Source organism: Vulpes lagopus, chromosome 1 (genome assembly GCF_018345385.1).
Source record: "Vulpes lagopus strain Blue_001 chromosome 1, ASM1834538v1, whole genome shotgun sequence".
In the NCBI taxonomy this organism is placed as follows: domain Eukaryota; kingdom Metazoa; phylum Chordata; class Mammalia; order Carnivora; family Canidae; genus Vulpes; species Vulpes lagopus.
In genome coordinates, this window is record NC_054824.1 from 39,758,440 (window position 1) to 39,780,492 (window position 22,053).

At 33.6% G+C, this 22,053-nt stretch overlaps 1 protein-coding gene across 4 annotated transcripts in view; it reads right to left on the reverse strand.

Annotated features, from left to right (window-relative positions):
* The window catches only part of SMAP1 (small ArfGAP 1), a 175,270-nt gene that overhangs the window by 97,287 nt on the left and 55,930 nt on the right, over positions 1 to 22,053 (reverse strand). For 3 of the 4 annotated variants that reach the window (XM_041743059.1, XM_041743074.1, XM_041743064.1), the window contains exons 3-4: positions 8,170 to 8,255; positions 88 to 163 (exon numbers count right to left, since the gene is read on the reverse strand). In XM_041743059.1, coding sequence (XP_041598993.1) covers positions 88 to 163; positions 8,170 to 8,255 — 162 coding nt within the window. Of the gene's footprint in view, positions 1 to 87; positions 164 to 8,169; positions 8,256 to 14,187; positions 14,308 to 22,053 lie in introns of all 4 variants that reach the window. The other variant, XM_041743085.1, reaches the window with a different exon arrangement.

A 22,053-nucleotide genomic window follows, 5' to 3' on the forward strand; every position in this document is an offset into this window, starting at 1 on the left:
TCTCTCTCTCAAAGAAATGTCTTTAAAAAAAGTTTGAGATCTATTCAACAAACAAGAATTGGTGATAGAAATGAAGATTTTACTTACATTTGTAATAGCTATTGCATTTTTATCATAGTATTTCTTCTTTTCATACTTATCTCTGATGAAAAATTCCACTGCTCTGAAAACAGATAACTTAAGGAAAAGCATGAGTTCAGTGACTTGTACATTCCCCTTTATTCATTCCTTTCCACAAAACCTATATTCTAAACTCAATTTTCCTCCTCTCCCGTCTGTGCCCTCCTCTCACACTATTCCTGCAACTAAATTCTACCTTTCTACCTGCTAAATAATTCCTCTTTCATGAAGTTTTCCCCATTCAACAAAACCACCAAACCCAATTCTAGAAAGAAAAGTAACCACATTTCTCAATTCTACTACATTCTCCAAATCTCCACCCCCACCAAACTCAGTTAAAGTTCATTTTACATTCTCAGTGTAAGAAAACTAATAGCTATGTGGTACCCACAATGTACCAGACACTGTGTGATACGTGTTGTCTGTAGTTTGTTTCTTTTACTCCTTCCACAATCCAGTAATGTATATATTATTTCCATATCAAAGATAAATAATCAACAACTGTGATTTCAATACTTCTATTCTTTCCCATCATACATGGCTTCCCCTCATTGTATCATAGAGTATTTCCTGTGTATTAGAAGAACAGAGGCCATTTTTTTTTTCTTTCAAAGCTGAGGAAAAAGACGCTACAATCAAAGTTAGTACTATTTAATTTTTTGTAGTTGGCTGCACTAGCCTTATATGTTGACAGAGTGAGCAATTCTAATAGCATTTGGTTTTGAGTTATCTGATATTGATGACTTCTCTTACCACTCAATCACTGCTTTATCGTATTTCACTAAATGAAAATTCTTCCATCAGAGATTCGTAGCCTTCTTAGCACCATGAACCCCTTTGATAGTTAGGCAAAGCCTATGAACTCCTTTCTAGGACAGTGCTTTTAAATGCATAAAATAAAATACACAGAATTACAAAGGAAATGAATTACACTGAAATATAATTTCTCTGTAGATCTCCATTAAGACATCCTTCTGTTCAAAAGTTACCTGAAGCAGTAAGACAATACATTTTCGGTCAATAACTTCTTATTTGAGGTTAATAAAAAGCCTTTTAAATTGACATTTGAGGCAAGAGGTAATGCAAAGAGTTGATAGACCAATATACAGTGGATATTAAAAAGTTGGGGTATTATGAAAGCACTCAAAGGGGATCAGGGAAGGCAAGAGGGGAAATCTAGACATTTAATTCATTAAGTAAGCTGAATGACTGAAAGGTATTTTTAAAGACAGTTTTCTACAATCTGAGTATGTGAAGAGTACTTTATATGATCTTTATCTCCTTTTCTCCTCTTAACCAACCTATAAGGTAGGTACCATTTCATAACCAAAAGTGAGACAAAGAAAATTTTAAAAGTTTTCTGGGATTCTACAGGATGAGGGAGAGCTGTGATTCAAAACCAGGAATGTTTAGCATCAACCTTTTCAGAATGTTCCTGATCACATCACCAGTACATCTGTGAATTGGTCAGTTAATTTATGGTAATGCTAATAAATACTTTAAAGCTTAGAAAAGAATGTCAAATTTAAGGGTATTTTCAAGGTAGCCTTCGGAGACCCTTTTTAAAAGTGAAAGGCCCCAAGGCTGCTTATTTTGATATGTGAAAATTTTAGCAGCCAATTTAATACCAAAAAGTCACCACATATATGCCAATATTTTCACAAAATGTAATAATGCTATTTTACTCAAACTTGTAAATTTGCTCATAATTGTTAATCCAAATTCAATATTACATTTTTCTAACAGAAAAAAAAAAGAAAAAATTTAAGAAGCTGGCCTTTTGGATTAGGTGTATGAATGTGGATATACTGAGCAATTTTCATTGAAGAGACAACTATTTATTTCCACCAAAAAGGAAGAGAAAATAGACTTCACTTAGATTGATGTCATTTTCACTTCAGATAATACGGACTATTTATTATTTGTACATATATGTTTGTAAATTTAATTATTTTAGCAGCAATTATATTCAGTTATATATTGACATATAATACAGCATGCATATGAATATGCATTCATATGTACAGCCATTTTTTAACTAAGAAACTTTTAGAAACCTGAATTCTTAAATCATAATTTTTATGTTTAAATATCAGAGAAAGTAATACTGATACTTTTCCTTCTTAAAGATAGAAACAATATTCATTGTAGGTATTGTTTAGAGTATACTACACCTTAAAGCTTGTAAAGATTTACTACTCTCATCTATGAAATGTTTATGATAAAAAGGATCACTGTTTAGGACTAAAAATAACTATCAGAAAACACATTAAAATTAGAAATATATGAAATAATTTAACCAACAGTAAAGCTAAAATACTGAAAACTATGATGGTTTTATAAGTGCTGAATTTGAAAAAAGGTAAACACTTTGAATATACAATTTTTTGGAGTGAAAAACAATACAAACATCTGGTGAAATTACATGTTGCCATGAATTTTCAGAAATAAAAGATATCAGTGAAATATTTAATGCGTGTTATACAAATAATTCAAATATAGCTAAATCTAATTCCATTTATGATACAAAACCCTCTCAGAAATTATCTAAAAAGTAAACAATTTCTAAAATTCTGAGATGAAAGCTGATCTGTTTTCCAAGAATATTAAATTAAGATAAAATAATTAATCATTAGGGCAAAAGAACTTACTTGGATATTCCTATTATTAACATAAAACATTACTTTTCAAAAATCAATCAAAGCACCCAATCAAATGCACTTTAAAAAGTGCATTTTTTAAGTTCCATGGGAGTCATCTGAGAAAGGACCGTAATTTAGGGAACATGCTACAGCCTTGGTTGCTCTCAGTTCCTACATACCTCTGACAGTAAGATTACATCACACAGTTTTTATGTATATTTGTATAGGGTCCCAAATGACAAGCCAATTCTTCAATGTTGATTCACATAAAGAAACATGATTTATTATCACAGTCAACAAATTTTTCTTAGAGGACCAGAAGTAAATATTTTAGGCTTTGATAGTTTGTCTATGTTGCAACTACTCATATCTGCCTTTGTAGCTCCAAAGCAGCCTTGAAAATACATAAATGAATCGCCATGGCTGTGGTCTAATAAAACTTTATTTACAAAAACAGGAGCTGACTCACAGGCCTGTAGTTACTGATTCCTGAATTGTAACCCAATTTTCCCCAAGAGGCAAAGAACAGTTAAGTTGGATTTATAGATTGTCTCTGTGTCTATCATTATATATATATATATATATATCTCTGCGTCTGTCATTATAGACAACTAAGGAATTTTCAATGGACATTTTGACAACAGTTTTGCATTCTATGCTAACTCTGGTACTAATTCTCAAAGAAGATGGTCTTTGAGATCCAATGTACACCCTCATTTCTGGTACCATTAGGCACTTGTTATTTAACTGGCAGTTATTGTTACCTTAAAGTCAGCTAATCTGCTGAATCCGTACCTAGATATATAAAAAAAGATAATCATACCCAACTCACAAAGTTGTTGAGAATTATGGGAATAATACACATAAAATAGCATTTAGCACCAGTTCCTGACAGACAATAAGCATTCAATAAATGGAGTTAGCTTTTGTTTTTATATGACTTTGTATCTCACTTTCCTCACCTTTAAAATGGAGATAACGTTAAGACCCATCTCACAGGATTACTGTGATAATTAAATAAGCTAATGTCTGTAAAGAACTAAGAACAATGTGTGGCACATAGTGAGTGCTATTTAGTTTTTAGCTCTTATTACCATGGTAGAGAGAGGTAATAGACAGGAATTACCATGTTCAGGCCTAACACGGTTTGCATAGCATCAAGTTTAAATAGATGAGCAATGGAGAAACCACAAGAAAAAGGACCAAGGAGATCAGTCATTATTCATCTCCATTTTCTAGTCTCTAGGAATCATTTGAGATGTGGGTTGTTTTTTTTTAATTGCCTGACATCAATAATACAGTCAAAAATTTAGAAATAGAACAATATTTTCAGGAAATCAAGGTTAGGAATATATTAATAACAATTCAAGTTTAAATGGTTGTTTTGAGATTTAGTAAACAAAAACAAATACCCCAAAACCTTCCCCATGCCTGTAATTAAAAACAGTACAGGGATCCCTGGGTGGCGCAGCGGTTTGGCGCCTGCCTTTGGCCCAGGGCGCGATCCTGGAGACCCGGGATCGAATCCCACATCAGGCTCCCGGTGCATGGAGCCTGCTTCTCCCTCTGCCTGTGTCTCTGCCTCTCTCTCTCTCTGTGACTATCATAAATAAATAAAAAATTAAAAAAAAAAAAATTAAAAAAAAAAAAAACAGTACAGAAAAAAAAAAAAAACAAAAAACAGTACAGTACCCTTAACTGTCCCTGTCCTTGAAACTAACAAATGATACTATGCAAGCCCCCCAAAAGTTTAACATTACTTTGTATTTTCTTTTAACATGTATTTATTTATAATTTGAGATTTTTTCTTTTCTTAAAGATACCATTTTAAAGAATTAAATTAATATTTAGTCCCAAGAACAAAATCTTCCAGTTCCAGACACATTACCACTGACAGCAATAAAATCTTGAAAAGCTCAAAGGAGAAGAACTGCTGATTAGCTCTGGTGCACAATAGACCTCATGGAACTAAAGTAATTAAAGTTTTTAGATAAGATGAAATATCCTAATAATGAAAAGCTTAATGTAAAGCTTTATCATTTGTCATGCACTAGTACATGCAGCCTATAATTAACCACATCCCACATGAGAAATTATACTTTTGCAGCAGCTTTTGCATAACTTTGTAAATTATAAAGCTTTTAAAAAATGACAAATCTTGTTAAGAATGCAGTGAGGTCCCATATTATCTGAGTTTTACTCAGTTTGGTTCTACTTGCCTCTGGGGATGAGGCAACAATATTTAAATTAATAAAAATGCAGAGATGTTGGGCTTTTCAAAGAGCAATGAATTTAGAGTGATTCGTGAAATAAAGAAAGAGAATTAGTTTTCTTATTAGTTTCCCTAATAAAACCTCCAAATCACAATGTTTCAAAGTGAAAAGAAGGGAATAAAGTGATATTGATATAATATTTAAGGTAAAGCAATTTTTAAAGGCCAGAGCATTATATTGGGTATAGGGGCTGGTTTCATGGTCTAAGACATGTCATCTTATATTCACAGTAGTCATCTATCTCAAATTTGTTTAGCCAAAAATCCCTCTGTAAGTAGCTTCTGACAACCACTAGGTTATCTTTTTGTGAATAGAAAGAGATCAACACCTCAAATAAATATGATCATAATTTGCCAATGCTTTAGAAGTAACACTTAGTTTGAAAAATCAAATAAGCATGCTTGAGCAAACAACAGCAAAAACATACATAACCCAAAAGCCTGAATTGAATCATACCAGGTACTTAAAAGTTGTGATCTATACTTAGACTTTATGATCTAGCTGCAGAGTCCCAAACCATAAGCCTATGTATTTTTAAAGGCCATCAAGACTCAAATGTGGCAATACTGACTACCATCATTAAAAAATATTCAAGTGCCCTTCTACAGAAGGAGAAGTCTGGAAACTTTAAGAAGTTTCTTAATAACTTTGCACATCCCGCCCTTCCCAATCCCCCAAATGAAAATACTATGCTCTAGCTCATTGGGTTATTTTGATAATTTAAAGAGATAGTATACATAAAAAGCCAAGCTCAGTGCTTAGCACACAGCAAAGTGTTTTTAGGGAATAAGGCTACTTTAGCTGTTGTATCTTCAGTGTGTCAAAGGTCAAGAATGTAATGATACCCAAAGCCAATCAATTCACTATAAAAATCTTCTCTCTTCTGAAATGTTTAGTAAGTACCAAATATTTAAAAATGTATCAGCAAAAATACCAGAATTAATAACTCACTGCCTCATTAATTCTTTGGTTCTATAAGTTTCATCATAAAATTAATGGTAATTACTTAAGAAATAATATTCCTACCATCATACACAAAATAGTGCATAGAACAGTTCAATATAAGATACCAAGAAGCTATATACAGTCCTTTCCTGAACATCTTCAAAGCTTCTTTGAAAACGATATGGAATCAAAATGACATATTAAATAACTTGGAAGTCACTTTCATCTACAAGGCACCAAATAAAGGATACTACCAAAATTTCAAGAATTTACCCTGTAGTATTCAAGAGAAGTAGTATTCAAAAAACTCAACTCAAACCAAACCAACTCAACACACATACACACAAACTTCCACAAAAGGGAGATTCTTCCATTTGAGATTCTTCCACTTGAGGGATCTTATATGCCAACTCAGAGGAATAAATACAGCTAGCAAGCAATTGGTAAAAACCATCTAAGACATTACTTGCTTCCTCTACCCTTTTTCCTTCTACTATGCTCGATTTCCCAAGGTTCTGCCTTAGGCCTTCACTTTTCACAGGAGAAAGAAAAAAACACCATTCTCAGGATTCTCAATAAACACACAAAAAAGAATAAAGGACCACTGCCCTGGGTAAACATAGCTTCAACCAACACTTTTCTATCATCTACATGCTAAATCACTAAAATCTGCACTGTATTTCCTGCTTTCTTCTAGGGTCCAGATCCATGTTTCCAGCTACTAAATGGAGATCTCCATGTATATGTCCAAGAGACACCTCAACCTGCCCAAAGCAATGAAGCATGGCTCATTATCTTTCATTTCTGACCCTTCAAGCTTTATCTGGTACTGAATTTCTTCTCTTAGGGAATATGCTTTATCTCACCCATAAAACTTTAGCCAAGCTTTAAAATTTGGGGTGATCTCAGTATCTTTCCTCAGAAACAGCCAATTTTAACCTAATCCAACTGCTCCTGCTTTCCAATCTTCCCAATTCCTTCTTATCCATTCTCAATGCCACTATCTAATCTACTTATCTAATTTACAACTTCATCATCACTCATTTCAAGGCTGTACTAGTATTCTACATGGTCTCTCTGACTCCAGGGTCTCCTCTGCCTAATCTTCTTTGTGGTAGAAGTTAATGCTTCTAATGTTTCTCCTGCTTCAAAACCTTCATGCTTTTCAACTCCCTTGAACCTGTGGAATGAGGTCTACACTGCTTCTATATGGTACTAAAAAAAAAAAGAAAAAACCTTCGCGATCTGGAAAATATGTTGCTTCTGCCACTTGTCCCACTAAACTTGAATGTGTCACATCAAAACCTTAAATGTCATGTTTCCTCGCACTTTCATACCTCTACTCAGACAATCTGTTATGCCTGAAATGTTCCTCCCACTTTTACCATAGGATCTTACTATAATAAAAATAGCCTTGGATATCAGATTGTTAAATTTTGGGCAAGAAGGTGGGAGGAGCAGAAACAGAAACGGCCAAATACAAATACTAATTTTTAAAATACAGCTTAAAAAATTTCTATACAAACATAAAAATATATATAATGGCCTATATTTCTGTTAAGATCGCATTTTTTTCACTGTTTGACCACATGAACTGTTTTAGTATACAAATGAGTAATATATAACTGCTCTTTAAGAAACCATATTTTATTGTCAAAACTGCAAGTGTCATCTTTGGATAGAATCACAAATATTTACAATAAATTTGATAATTTTATAGAACAGATTAATTTTGATGAGCTGTTTTCTCAAACTTCAATATGAGTTTGAGAAATCCTATATAATCAAATGATTTTATCTTTAAGAAATGTGAAAACCATCCTAACCAAAATGCCTGTTGAGAAAATATTCTATTTATTCATTAGGGCAGATTTGTAAAAGCAAACACAGTTGTGAAACTTATAACAAAGATGAATGCCCTCCAATCGAGAACTGCAGATCAAAAAGAATGTCATAATATTTTACACTTAGTAATAATTACATCAAAATACTATGTAGATCATATATTATCAGAATCCTATTAAAAATTTACTAAATACAAAGCACAGCTCAGGGCAAATCAATTTCTATCTTTAATAAGTAACAGTATTATAAAGTTCATATTTTCCTAAATACAAACAATTAAAATATAAAGTATAAAAAGGAGTTAATTATTTCAAAATCCACAATAAATAAAGTTTAAAGGATACTGATCTGTCTGTGGTCTACGAAAGTTCTCTGGAAGATTGGCTTCATAAAGTAGTCTTGCTTTAGTATTTCCCATATCCTGCATGCACTAAAATAAAAAGAAAAATCAAGTATTTTCATTATTCACATAAATATTAAAAAAGTAATTCCTATATACACATTATACACATAGATATGCATACATACACATATATGTAAAAATAAATATCAGGTAACATTTATTATTTCCAATATACATTCTTCTCAGAAAAACAATTTAAGTCACAACAATGAAATTAAGTACTCAAGTTCAAAGTAGAAGCATATTTTTAATTCTTCACATTTATTCAACTTAACGTGAACCCACAGTTTCCTAATGTCTTTCCTATGAAAACAATACCATCTTTATTTATATTCACTACTTCCTAAAAATAATTCTCTGGTAGTTCATGGCAGTTTTATTATTGTTGTAGATATGCCACTTGAACAGCACTGCCATATCCAAGGGTAACAACTCATGATCAAATTTTCCTTGTTTTGAGTTTCAAACTACTCTTGGGTTTTCATGGTTTACAATCAGGATCACATGGAGAGCAGAAAAAAAGAAATAGTGCTAACCTAAAACTCTACAGAAGTGGATTAATTTCTTTGGGGTTAATCTCTTTAAGATTCTACTGAAAACTATGGATCCTCTCCCTAACAAAAGCAAAAAAATAAAAATAAAAAAACTGTACTTGATGACCCAAAGCCTCCCTAGAATCTCTAAATTCCAAGAATAAGAACTACTCAGGAGGCATAAAATAATCTGATAGTCACTTAAACCAGTTTAAGTTTCATTATTTTCAGTGAGTAAGGAGCAGCCAAACAGTTCTTCCTGGATAGTCTATTACACCAGAAAGTAAAATTTACAAAGAAAACATTTACTTTATATGAATACGTGTTACAAATGAATATATGTAAAATGTTCTAAGATCTTTACATCATTCGGAGTTTAGGTTCCTTAAAATGTTTTAATTGGTAGAAAAATCAGTCTATATAATTCTCTTTTTTCCTTTTTTCCTAGACACACACCCACAACCCCAAGACAATCCAGATTTAACAGATAACTCGATGTCCACTTTGAGTGGTAGCCTTCAAGTGTACACAGAATTATCATCCTTCAAATAAAAAATACAGTGACATGGGGCACCTAGGTGGCTCAATCAGTTAAGCATCCAACTCTTGATTTCAGCTCAGGTCGTAATCTCAGGGTCATGGGATCAAACCTGGAACAGGGCTCTGCGCTCAGTGCGAGTCTCCCTGTCCCTGTCCCTCTTCCTGCACGTGTGCACTCGCTCATAAATAAATAAGTTTTTAAAAAATACAGTGACCTTTTTTCTCCCAAATAAGAGTTTTAAGGTATGCAAAAATATTAGTATACCACTCATTTCTGGTTATCTATTCTACCCCACCTCAGCATAAGTACTGTCTCAGAGTAAAGGAGATAATAAGAAAGGAAAGGAATAGGGGGCTAGGAAATATAAGGAATAGTAAACTGAAAAAGAATGAAAGAGTTTTTGTTATTTAGTCTTGGAGAGAAAACAGAAGCTAAAGCAAAATAAACCCAAGGGTATACAGGGTGAAGGGAGAAAACCATGTAAGGTGAACTAACAGTACAAGGTCAGAGGGCTCTACTACATCATGACACATATTAGCATGCAGATGAGCAGAGCTAAGATGGAAATCTCTGCGTGGGGAGGAGAGCTTAGAAACTTTCAGTATAGCTCAACCTTCTTGAAAAAAGAAAAACGGTCTCCTATCTCAAGCATTCAAATGATGCTTCACCTTTGTGTCATGGTGGGAATTTAGGAGTAAAGATGATCCAAGTTATGTAATCATAAAGGCATTAAACATTTAGGAAGAACTACAATAAGAAAAATGCCTCTTAGTTTGCATAATAACTGCAATAAAGCAAAAAGTAACTCACAGAAACTATAAAAGTAAAAAAATTGGAAAAGTTTCCATCAAGCAAATAAGAATACACAGAAATTCTAACAAAAATTTAGTAAGACTAAAAACTGTATCTACTATATATGCCATATCTCATTGATTCTGTTTCATTTTCATACTTAAACACTAATGAAATAGAAATACATCTTAAAATTGATGTCTTATAATTGATAATTTTATTAGTCCATAAAATAGAGGTGCTTGAAATCTTATGATCAATGAATATATATATTTTATATAAAATATTCTCTTTATTTAATGTAGGTCATTTATATTTTGACAAAATAAAAAATAAATAGGAACAGGGCATACATGTATATTGCACCAAATTATTTACTGTTGTTTTATGGATTCTACCCATCACAATCAGACAGGTGAGGGGGGGAAAAAAGAAGTATAAAAATCTGAAAGGAATAAGTAATGTGAAATAATGACCCATTTCTACAAGAGACCACTGCCAAAAAGTGACTGGTACAAGTGCAAGTGTGTGTGTGTTAGCTGAGATTAGAGGAAACAAGTATTCAACGACATCACAGTTTTCAATGACATATTCAATGGCATGCATGTATATATATACATACACATATGCGATTTTAAATGTTAAAAAAAAAAGACTGGTTTAGGCATTACCCTATTGTGGCAGGAAAGAAAACTGAAGCAGCAAGATGTTAAGTAACTGGCCCAAGATAATTTGTCTCCATAAGGTTTGACACTTGATATAACCAATATCAGCCCTCAGGAGTTCAGATACGTCTGGCTGCATCCAATGGAACTGGGGACTATGTCCTGTAGGACTTACAAACACTAAGCTCTTTGCTTTAGAGGCTGCTTTCATTTTACAGGTACAGAAACTGAAGCACAAAAATGTTATATGATTTCTCTAAAGTAATACAATGAATCAGTTTCAGAGTTGAGACTAGGATCAAGCTCCCTAATCCCAATCCTTATCACCAGGCTAACCAAAATAAGTGTCCAGGAAATTTCACCACAAAATAGAGTTCTGTAGGTATTGCCTCCACTATTAAAACATCGTTCCTGTTATTAAAACATTATTGCTTTTCTTTTAGGTTCTCTCAACCAAAATGCTTTAGCAAAATGCACTGTTAGGAAGGAGAATTTTAGTTGCTTATTCTTTGGTAATTTATCATTGTTTTCCAGAGCTGAGATGAGTGGACTGGTTGCAAAAAAGTGGGGGAGGGGGCAATAATAAAGGAAATATACTACTATTAAAAAGTAAGTTTTATATTTTATGTTTTTAACTCCAGTGAGACTTAAGTTATAGGTAATGAACTAGATACTTTAACTTCTGTCATCTAGCTTCCTGGATATCAAGCCAGAACCTAATATGCACCATTCTGAAAAACTTTAAATTTCCAAATCTATTTTCACTTCTCCAAAAGGACGAATACTTGTAAGAGTACCAAATAGACTATTAAAAATTTTTAAGTTTACCAATTTTCAAAATTCTTTGGTTTTATGGAAGGCATGTAATCCTGTGAGTAATATCTTTTCTTTCTCTCACACTTCAAACATGAAAAAGGGGGGAAGAGGACTAATTACTTGTCAAAATTTCTATTTAAAAATATTTTAAAATAGGTTTTTACTTAATATAGTTCATCTTAAAATTAGATTTTTTAAAAAAACATTAAGTGAGCAGAAAATATACTGAAATTCTTGACAATGAAATGATTTTAAGAATATAATAAATAAAAAGTCAATATGCATTATTACTTTAAGAAAAGTATATATTTATATTGAAGAGTAAGTGAAATGTGTACTTCATAATTAGGATAAATGCCGTTTAGGTAGTACACATTTCAAAATTAGTACTAGTTATTGTCCACTTTCAAATTCAATCTGTCCTTATTTTATACACTGTATGCTCCTAAGAAATATCAATTTTATATTGTACTTTTTGCTTGAACCATCTTCATCACAAATAACCACCATTAAAATTGCACAGGGAGGCTTCACCTGAAAATGGTATAATAAATCACACTTAAGAGCCTCAAAACCCACTGTTAAAAGTATTTTGTCCTTGTCAATCCATAATCTTTGAGTTTTTAGTTTCTCCACATAATCTAATATATAGAACAACACCTGCTCAAAGATTCATATGTCACCTGAGATTCAATTTCAAAAATTATTATTTGAACTGGAATGCTGAAATATATGATGCTGAATTTCTAAAACTTTCTAAGAAAACATTTACCCAATCCTAGTTTTTGCACTAAAAACAATAAAAGCTATATCCTAAATGAGTTCTAAGTTTTTAATGTTTTACAGAGACAACTGTGGTTGTCAATTTAAAGTCTAAATTGGCATTTATTTATGGGCTTTGTACAATTTAATAAACTAAAACATACAAAAACCAGTGACAGATAGTAGTTGCTAGACTTGCAGTAAGCATTGTATAACATAGAGTTGTCAAATGACTATGCTGTACTCCTGAAATTAATATTATGTCAATTGTACTTCAATAAAAGATAATAAAAATAACTTTAAAAAGTAACAAATGTCACAAAAGTGGGAATATATATAAAGAAAATAGGCAGAACCAATAAGTAGGCAAACAAATGTTACAGGAAATTTGCCAACATATAGTTTCCCTTTAGTTTTCCAAAATCTTGGAAAGCAGAGCTCTTGTGGAATCCAACTAACTGATAAAATTACTTCAGGATATAACTTCTACCTGTGTTAGCTCAAGTAAAGCTAAGTACAGTGCAGTCCAGGTTGAGCAGCTACATTTAAGAACCATGGCTCCTTGGACCTCCCCACTCTTTCATCTTGTGCATCCTCTCTCCTTTCTTAGGACCTACCTCCTACCGTCTCCATAATGTTTCATGCACTTTCTCCCTCAGACACTAAGAAGTACCTACCTGGTCAACAGTCATTTATAATTAAGTTACAATTCACACTAATGTATTACTTCAGGAAGCTACCTGAATAGTTTTCAAAAATTTTGTGTGTGTACTGACTTGCCTTTTGCAGTTCACTGGCTATTTTAAAAAAAGGAATAATTGGGGGAAAAGAACAGCAGCTACAATATAAAGGACTGAGATCACTAATTGCTCTGTTGTAAATGACTGACGAGAGGTTCTAATGTGGCAATCAGATCCAAATTCCCAATGGCAAAAATACAAAATATTAAAATAATCAGCAGAATCTTATATGTGGGTGTATAATGGAAAGGTACTACATGTCTACAGTAAATCTGGAGGAAGAAAGGTAAAACTACATAAATTGGAACTCTTCTATCCAATTTTCTAAGGAACTGATGTGGGAGGGAATCTCATCTACAAGGTAAAGGATTACTATGTAAGGATATGAAAACAGCTAAAACTATACGCTTCAGGAAAAGTATACAAGAAACTAATAAATACAGTTGTTTCTATGGAGGCAAATTGGATGTCTGAGTGATGGAAATAGGAGGAAAACTATTCACTTTACACTTTTTGTATCCTTTGAAGTTTGTCCATACATTTCTCACTCCCCAAAACAGTAAAATAATTAAGGGGGACTTACTAATCCTGCATTGTTTCTAAATAAAATATTATCCAGAGGAAGCTTAGTTAGGGTATTTAAGCAGCATATGAATCAGAGCAAGTTGACTTCCCCGTCATTGGTATCCTCCACTCATACTAGAAGAACAAAGTGTTCTAGTTAACAAAGAGGTTATGAATCAAATCAAATTAATACAATTTTAAAAATCCCATCCAAGTATATCTTATATTCAAAATACAAAGTATAAATATGGCACTTATCATAGCTTTTCCTGGTATCATCATCATCCTAAATAAACAGAATTGCTGCTAAAGTTGTATCACTGAATGTATCTTTTTTGCTTCTTAAAACTTCAACATATTTATTTTTATGTGGGTGAGGGATTATACTTATTCTACTATTTTCTACTCATTAAAATTTTTAGAACACAAAGAACTAAGATTTTCAAACTGCCTTATCTGACTGTATATAAATATTTTAAGTGTTAATTAGAAAGAGAAAATGAGTATTTGTAGTCCCTGGACAAATTCTTCATGTCAGTGACTCACCTCTACTACCACTTGAAATTTTCCAGCATAGTTCTCTATCTTCCTCTCAAAAGCCACAGGATTTCTTGCATAGGAGCAAGCTTTTCAGGACTGGTGTCAAGATCTTTTGGATTCCAGCTGCTGGAAAAGAAGGGCCACCATTTTTGGTCTCAGGAACTCTTTGTAAATATTTAATACAGAGTCCATTCCTTCAGTCTTCATAAAATTGTGTTTTAGGGGAATTGTTCTCTTTCTGTTTTAATTGTTATTTTCAAAAACAAAGTAAGTAAACCACACATATTTAAAAATTAAAAATCTTAAATGATGATGTGGAGTTAGATGTACCAGTTTTCATATTTTTCACATTTTCTAGATATTCTCAGAACTTATCTGTTGCATCATTTGCTAGTTGTTACTAATTCAGAGAATATATTTTTTTAAAGCAGTAAAATTAAACACTATTATGACAAAGTTGGAAAAGCTTCACTTCACAGTCTTTTGTAATCTGTACTTCCTATGAAACCCATACCATTTGAAGTTCAGGAATAAACGACTACTTTCATCCTAGGTGCTTACGGCCCAGCTCAGGAGTCATCCTGGACTCTCTTCCCTCTTCTGTCAGAAGTCTTAGTGATTCTAACTCTTTAATATTTGTTACAGCCTCCCCCTGTTAATCAGCCCCACTGCTACCACTTTAGTTCAAGATCTAGTCAACCACTGCTTAGGCCATTGCAGCAACAAGCCCATCATATTTTGGTTTTTAAAAGGAAGATAACATTAAATATCTCTCTTCAACTTAAAACATTTTAAGAGCTCCTGTTCTGTCCCTATCCTCACACGCTATCACTGACAGGATCAAGACCACACCAACAACGCCACTGCAACTTTCACCTTCATCTCCTGTTGACACATAACTTCACCAAATACTCTGGTCACAAAAAACTGCCTCACTTTCTCAAATGTGACATGCTTTCTCCATCTTTCTGCCTTGAAGGCCCTGTGTACACAGTAGTATGCTTCTAGAAATTCATAAGCAAAGAAAGGTCACTATAAAAATAGTAATGAGACATCTTTAAAATAAGTTGAAAACTTAACCATAGCACTAGATGTTGATGATTTTTTTTTTTTTTAAAGAAAAAGGAGCCTCTACTAAGTAACTTCTTGAGATTACACAACCATTTAGTTAACAAAGCCAAAACTAGAACCCAGGTCTACAGAGTCCCAGCCTTTGGCTATGCCTGCTATCCTCTATCATCATTATATTCATATAAAGCAGGGAAGAGCAGTGACTACACCTCTAAAGTATTATATGCAATGAAATTAATAATAATAATGTTTCCAGATGATCTATTCATACAGGATCATTCTTTGCCACATAACAAATTCCTACCAAATACAGCAAATACAGCAGTCTATATGGACAGATAAAGCCAAATACAGCAGTCTATATGGACAGATAAAGTCTTTTCCTTCAAATAGCTTAGTACTCCTTTAGTGGTACTGTCCCAGTTCTATCTACGGGTACTGTTCCTTACCATTTTGTTCACTGCTTTGACCCAAGAACTATAGCCAGTTACTAGAAAAGGGAACTCTAAAAACTATCACTGACTTTTTAATAGCCTTAAAAACAATTTAAAAATTAAGAGGAAAATACAGTGCATAATCCTGCACATTCAAATTCAAAATATATGTAACTTTTTCTCAAATGTATTGCTTAAAATTGCAAAACTCTTATTAAACTTCACAGATTAAATTTTGTTACAGACAGCATCACATTTCTTTCTTCACCTCACTCTACACATATAGGCAATACATAGACCCAACTCTGTAAGCTGCCCCCTTGCTCTGCTCTTCTTTGATGACACATTTAATGATCCTGGCAAGGAGCCAGCAGAAGTTGAATCTCAGTCAACTTTAAAAGTTGACCATCTAGGGATCCCTGGGTGGCACAGCGGTTTGGCGCCTGCCTTTGGCCCAGGGCACAATCCTGGAGACCCGGGATCGAATCCCACGTCGGGCTCCCGGTGCATGGAGCCTGCTTCTCCCTCTGCCTGTGTCTCTGCCTCTCTCTCTCTCTCTCTCTCTCTCTCTCTCTCTCTCTGTGACTATCATAAAAAAAAAAAAAAAGTTGACCATCTATGCCATGATTTGAGAATTTTGGTCAGCTTGATAGAATTAATAATGAGCACTCCTCCCACAAAATATGAAGACAGTTATTTGGTAGTTTTCTTGAATAAACATGTACCAAAGGTTGTATACTGAAAGCTTATTAATGTGCCTGGTTCTATGAAAATTTATCTAAGGGTCAAAAGCTTGAGAGAGTAAATAATGTTCTAACATATACAGGGTCAGATACAGGGTCAGATGCGGTTAAATCATGGAGCTCTTCAAATTAGCTTTTTTTTTAAACTGGAATTTTATTCTATAAAAATATTGCTTGTCAGAGGAATTCTATAATAGCAATGACAGTTTTTTAAGCTCCCAGAAGCACCTTGCCCCCCCCCAAAAAAGGGGGGGGGGTCACTAAATAGAAAAACCAAAACCTCATGGACAATATTTTCAATAAAACTTAGGGACAGAGTATCCCTATAAACCCTAAAGTGCTATGAGGTAGAGACAAAGCACTAACAACCACTGAATGGAATGATCTCTGCAACTAATAGGGAGCCAAGTGGATCTGAAAACAGAACACTAAAATAGTGAAAAGATACAAATTGGAAATTATGGTGAACCAGTCTGCAGAAAGCACATGAAACTGAAAAGCATTTCTACCCAATCCAATAGCAAATACGCACAAAGGGTCTATAATAAACTTAAAATAGGGGTGGGGACACACACACACACACACACACACACTCTAGCCCCTATGAATTCTCATAACCACCAAATTTCCCTGCAAGGACAGAGTCCCACCCTGAGGAAAAATCCTATGAAAGGTTTCAAAACGGAAGGAAGGAAGGAAGGAAGGAAGGAAGGAAGGAAGGAAGGAAGGAAGGAAGGAAGGAAGGAAAGAAAAAAAAGAAAAGAAAAGAAAAGAAAAGAAAAGAAAAGAAAAGAAAAGAAAAGAAAAGAAAAGAAAGAAAGGAAAGGAAGAAGGAAAGGAAAGAAAGAAAGAAAGAAAGAAAGAAAGAAAGAAAGAAAGAAAGAAAGAAAAAGAAAGAGAGAGAGAGAGAGAGAAAGAAAGAAAGAAAGAAAGAAAGAAAGAGAAAGAAAGAAAGAAAGAAAGAAAGAAAGAACAGATAAAAGGGGGAGAAGGGGGCAGCCTGGGTGGCTCAGTGGTTTAGTGCCGCCTTGGGCCCAGGGTGTGATCCTGGAGACCCGGGATCGAGGCCCACATGTTGGGCTCCCTGCATGGAGCCTGCTTCTCTCCCTGCCTGTGTCTCTGCCTCTCTCTCTCTCTAATGAATAAATAAATAAAATCTTTTAAAAGGGGGGTGGGGTAGTCCCAGTGGCTCAGTGGTTTGGCACTGCCATAGGCCCAGGGTGTGATCCTGGAGACCCAGGATCAAGTCCCACATCAGGCACCCTGCATGGAGCCTGCTTCTCTCTCTGCCTGTGTCTCTGCCTCTCTCTGTGTGTCTCTCATGAATAAATAAAATCTTTAAAAAGAAAAAAAACGTGGGAGAAGGAAGAGAGTAAAAATAATCTCAGAAAACAAGTGGCCTTATTTTTTAAACATTACACAAAAATCACTGAAGGGAGAGGTCTGTGCAGTCAGAAAAGCTATCTTGAATATCAAGTCCTTTTTAAAAGAGCCTGCTTCTCCCTCTGCCTATGTCTCTGCCTCTCTCTGTGTCTCTTGTGAATAAATAAAATCTTTAAAAAATAAAAACTAAATAAAAGTAAAGAAAACTAATATCACGCAAAAAAGATCAACAGAAAAGAATCAAGGTCAAATCTCATATGAAGTTATTAGAAGAAGAGAATATGAAGCAGAATAACATTTCTACAATGAAAAAAAAATTTCTACAATGAAACCACTCTAGAACGAAAATGCTCAGAAAACAGATCAAAACCGTACACCTACTAATTCAGAATAAGCCAAAAAACTATGCATGATATGAAATAACATGTAAAATGAGTTAAAAGGTATGTGAAGTTATGAAAGAACAACTAAATCAGAAGTCAGAAATATTCAGGGACACCTGCTGGATCCGTTGGTGGAGACCATGACTCTTGATCTAGGGACTTTTAAGTTCGAGCTTCATGTTGGGTACACAAATTAGTTAAAAATAAAATAAAATTTAATTTAAAAAAAGAAATTAGAAATATTCAGAATTAAAATGAAAACTCAGGAAAGAATTAGAAATAAAAGGAAAAATATTTCAGAAATGAATATGAAACAAAATGGAACATGAGAAAAATAAACAGAATAATAGCCTATCAAAACTAGAGAGACAAAAGATGAAAACGTTTTTAATCACAAAAAAAGGAGTAAAAAGGATCCAAGAGAAAGTGACAAATTACTGGAGCTAGGCAACAAAAATCCAACATACATGTAAGAGAGTCACTGAGGAAGAAAACACAAACAAGGAGACAGAATACTGAAAAAATAATTGTAAAAAGTCACTGAAATTAAAAAGAATATTTGAAACTACATACTTGAAAGAGGATACCACAAGGCATTTCTTGTCTAAAAAGAAGCCTATTTATATTTAACGATATAGATCAGTTAAACACAAAAGCATGAAGAAATACCATTTAAACCTTAAGCACAAGAAGGCTACAGGGCCTACAAAGCAAGGCAGAACAACTATCTTACAAGTACTCCACTGTTGTGTGACAAAAATATAATATAAGCCAGTTGTATTCTTTAACACTTTCATTAAGTAGTCTCATTATTCTTTAAGGATGGCAGAGGTACCTTACAGGAATGCTGTATTTCTATCAACTGCAATTTTACTTCACAAAATTATATGTTTTTAAAGAATGAATGTATCATAACTTTAACCTGAAATACACAATATCAGAGGATCAAGGAGGAGAAAACTTCCTCAATATATTTAGCCACTTTCATCCCCTACTTTTTATAATCTTTTACATCCCAATTTTAATAGTGAAGATGGGCACAGCATGACCACAAATACAAGTACCACCTATAATTTTAATTACTTTTTTAGCAATAGAGAAATATTTAAAGTACCTATTAATTATATTTTGCCTCTTCTCCCTATATTTGGGCTGATTAAGAATTCAATCTGAGGTCATAGGACACAGTAAAACTTTCTGATGAGTATTAGTGAAAATCTGTAATTTCAGCTTCCTAAGAACATTTTTTTTCCTAAGACAGATCAAAAGTTTAAATTAAGACAAGCATGTATGACAAATATATTGCTAATTAAACTAAGGGTTACCAAGTTACCTTATACCAGGTATTTCTAAGAATAACAAGGTTAAAAGAGAAATCTGTATCCATTTAGCTAGCGACTTTTTTTTCTTATGAAAGAATATATAAAGACCAAAAACATCTGTTCAAAACATTTTTAGAACTTGTCTTTCAGACTTAATCTGAGAATCTTGTCACATTTTTATGATTTATCCAGAGAGCAGGAATTTTTATCCTATACAGTGATTTGACTTTTAGGAAAAAGTTTAATCAGATCTCTAACTTGTAAAATAATGAAGATGTTTTTTGAATTGCTGTGGTAACCAAAGAGGACTAAACATACAATCAAAGACTCTTAAGAATGGGAGAGACTTCAGTCATTTAAACAAGTCCTCATCTGCCCATTCAATGCTTGAACCCCAGCTACAGATTTCCAAGTGGTTGTCCAGCCTCTGCAAAAGACATTCCAGTAATGGCAAACTCATTACTTTCCAAGGCAATCAATTTCAGTTTCAGATGGTTTGAAATATTGGAAAGTACTGCCTTTCCAGTACCTGAATATATTACCTTAGAACTTCCACACACTAGCTTAAGTCATACTCCTATGGCTGCTATATTTGAGGAATTTAAACATATATATAGGAACAAGGGGAGAAAAGGACAGAGGTAAAGAAATGAAAAAAGACACTGTATAAATAATATAGGACAAATTGGGGGCATATGCTTGATTTTTTTTTCTTTTTCTCCATTCTCCCCATTCATTGGTAAATATAGGAAACATTATCTCACAGAATTATATCAAACCAAAGACTGTTCTCAGTGTGCCATTATAAAAATTAAGGACATACTGTGTTCTCACCACTGTGGTAGCCATCACAAAGACTACAAATACATATATGATAAAGTTTCTAGCTACTGGAAGGTTACAATTAACAGACATGCACAAAGGTAAATAACAATATATGGTGGTAGGTAACTAGGCACAACCAATAGTTGAAGAAGCTTTATTAGTAGGGATTTAACTGGGTTTTAAAGAATGGGAAGGATTTGGTTTGAAAAAAGGAATATGCAGAAAACATTTCCAAAAAATGACAAGAGCAGAACCAAAACAAAAAGCAAGAACACACCGCCAGAATAATTCAACAGGAACAGCTGTCTGTATATACAGTCAAAGCGATCTATTGTTAAGCATCTGGAGTAAGATCAAAGACACAGGACAAAGCCAGATGGCAGAGGTATATGATTACCAATTTAAGGAAAATAAAACTTTTACAATTCTCATAGGAGAACCAACACAAACCTCTTAGAAGAGAAGTCAAATGACCAAAGCAGTGTTCCAGAAAGATTATTCTGAATGTGGTATGTAAAAGTGATGGAGAGGTGACAGTGGTACGAAGATCAGGAATAAGTGAAAGCCAAGGACATGGCAGGAGAAAAGAGAGTGGAAAGCAACAGAAGCAACAAAGGAATTAAGAACTGATGGAACAGAGAGGCAAATGAAAGAAAGAAGAACCAGAGGACATCGAACACTTTTAAGATTAATCTGAACAATGAATGATGTAACTAAGAAACCAATCTGGACCACCAGATAATTATTTAAATTTTAAATGTGTCAAGTTGCAGGTTAGTAGGCATCTATTAATCTTAACATTTACAAATGCTACCCATTAATAATAATGACTATGGTCAAAATTTCCTACATTGAAATAATCTCATAAATCCTTTTTTCCTGTTTCCATATGAAACATACAGAGGTTTTACTGATGCGGCTATAGAGCAACAGTTAATTTTGATAACTCTATTCTTTATTCTACTCAAATGTATAATGTTACCTGGCCAAAAAAAATTTAAAACTCCATGCCTGGTCATATCCATTCCTTTCTCCTAAATTCTATCATTACATTAACTGACCAGCTTTCTTTGCTTCATATCAAAGTATTTTTCAAAAAGTAGTAAGATTTTAATGACTTCACAAGAACTACTGAATTTACAAAGATGAAGAGATATGTGAATCCAAGTTGAAATTTCAATGCTATAAATCAACTGAATTGGCTCCTGCCAATTCAACTTCCAGTCTCACAGAATATACAATTTAATGGATGCTTGGGAAAATTAGCAATCATTTCATGCCAAAGATATCCAAGGTTTCTTAAGAATGGTAAGTCCACAAACACCAAAGCTCTCTAAAAGGCAATCTAAACAAAGAACTGAAATTTACTGTAGAAGCCATTACTGGATAGACAGGGGAAAACCCATCTACACAAAAAAAATAACAGCTGAATCCATGAGAGTAAACAAATTCTCCTATGGAGACAGACAGACTAAAGAACAACAGAACTGAAGACAAAACTGTAGAAAATTCGCAATAGGGGAAAAAAGCAGAAAAAGAAGTAGTTAAAAACAAACAGATTAAATAAACCAAATAAAAGATACAGGAACTAACTTTAGCTTCTTTCACCAAGAAAAAGCTTCAAAAAGGCAGTGGGTAGTCAAGTGAAGCAGAAAGACCAAGGAGGAGGGAGAGTTGGATTTGGCCATCAGGGATAACTAGTATTCTTTGT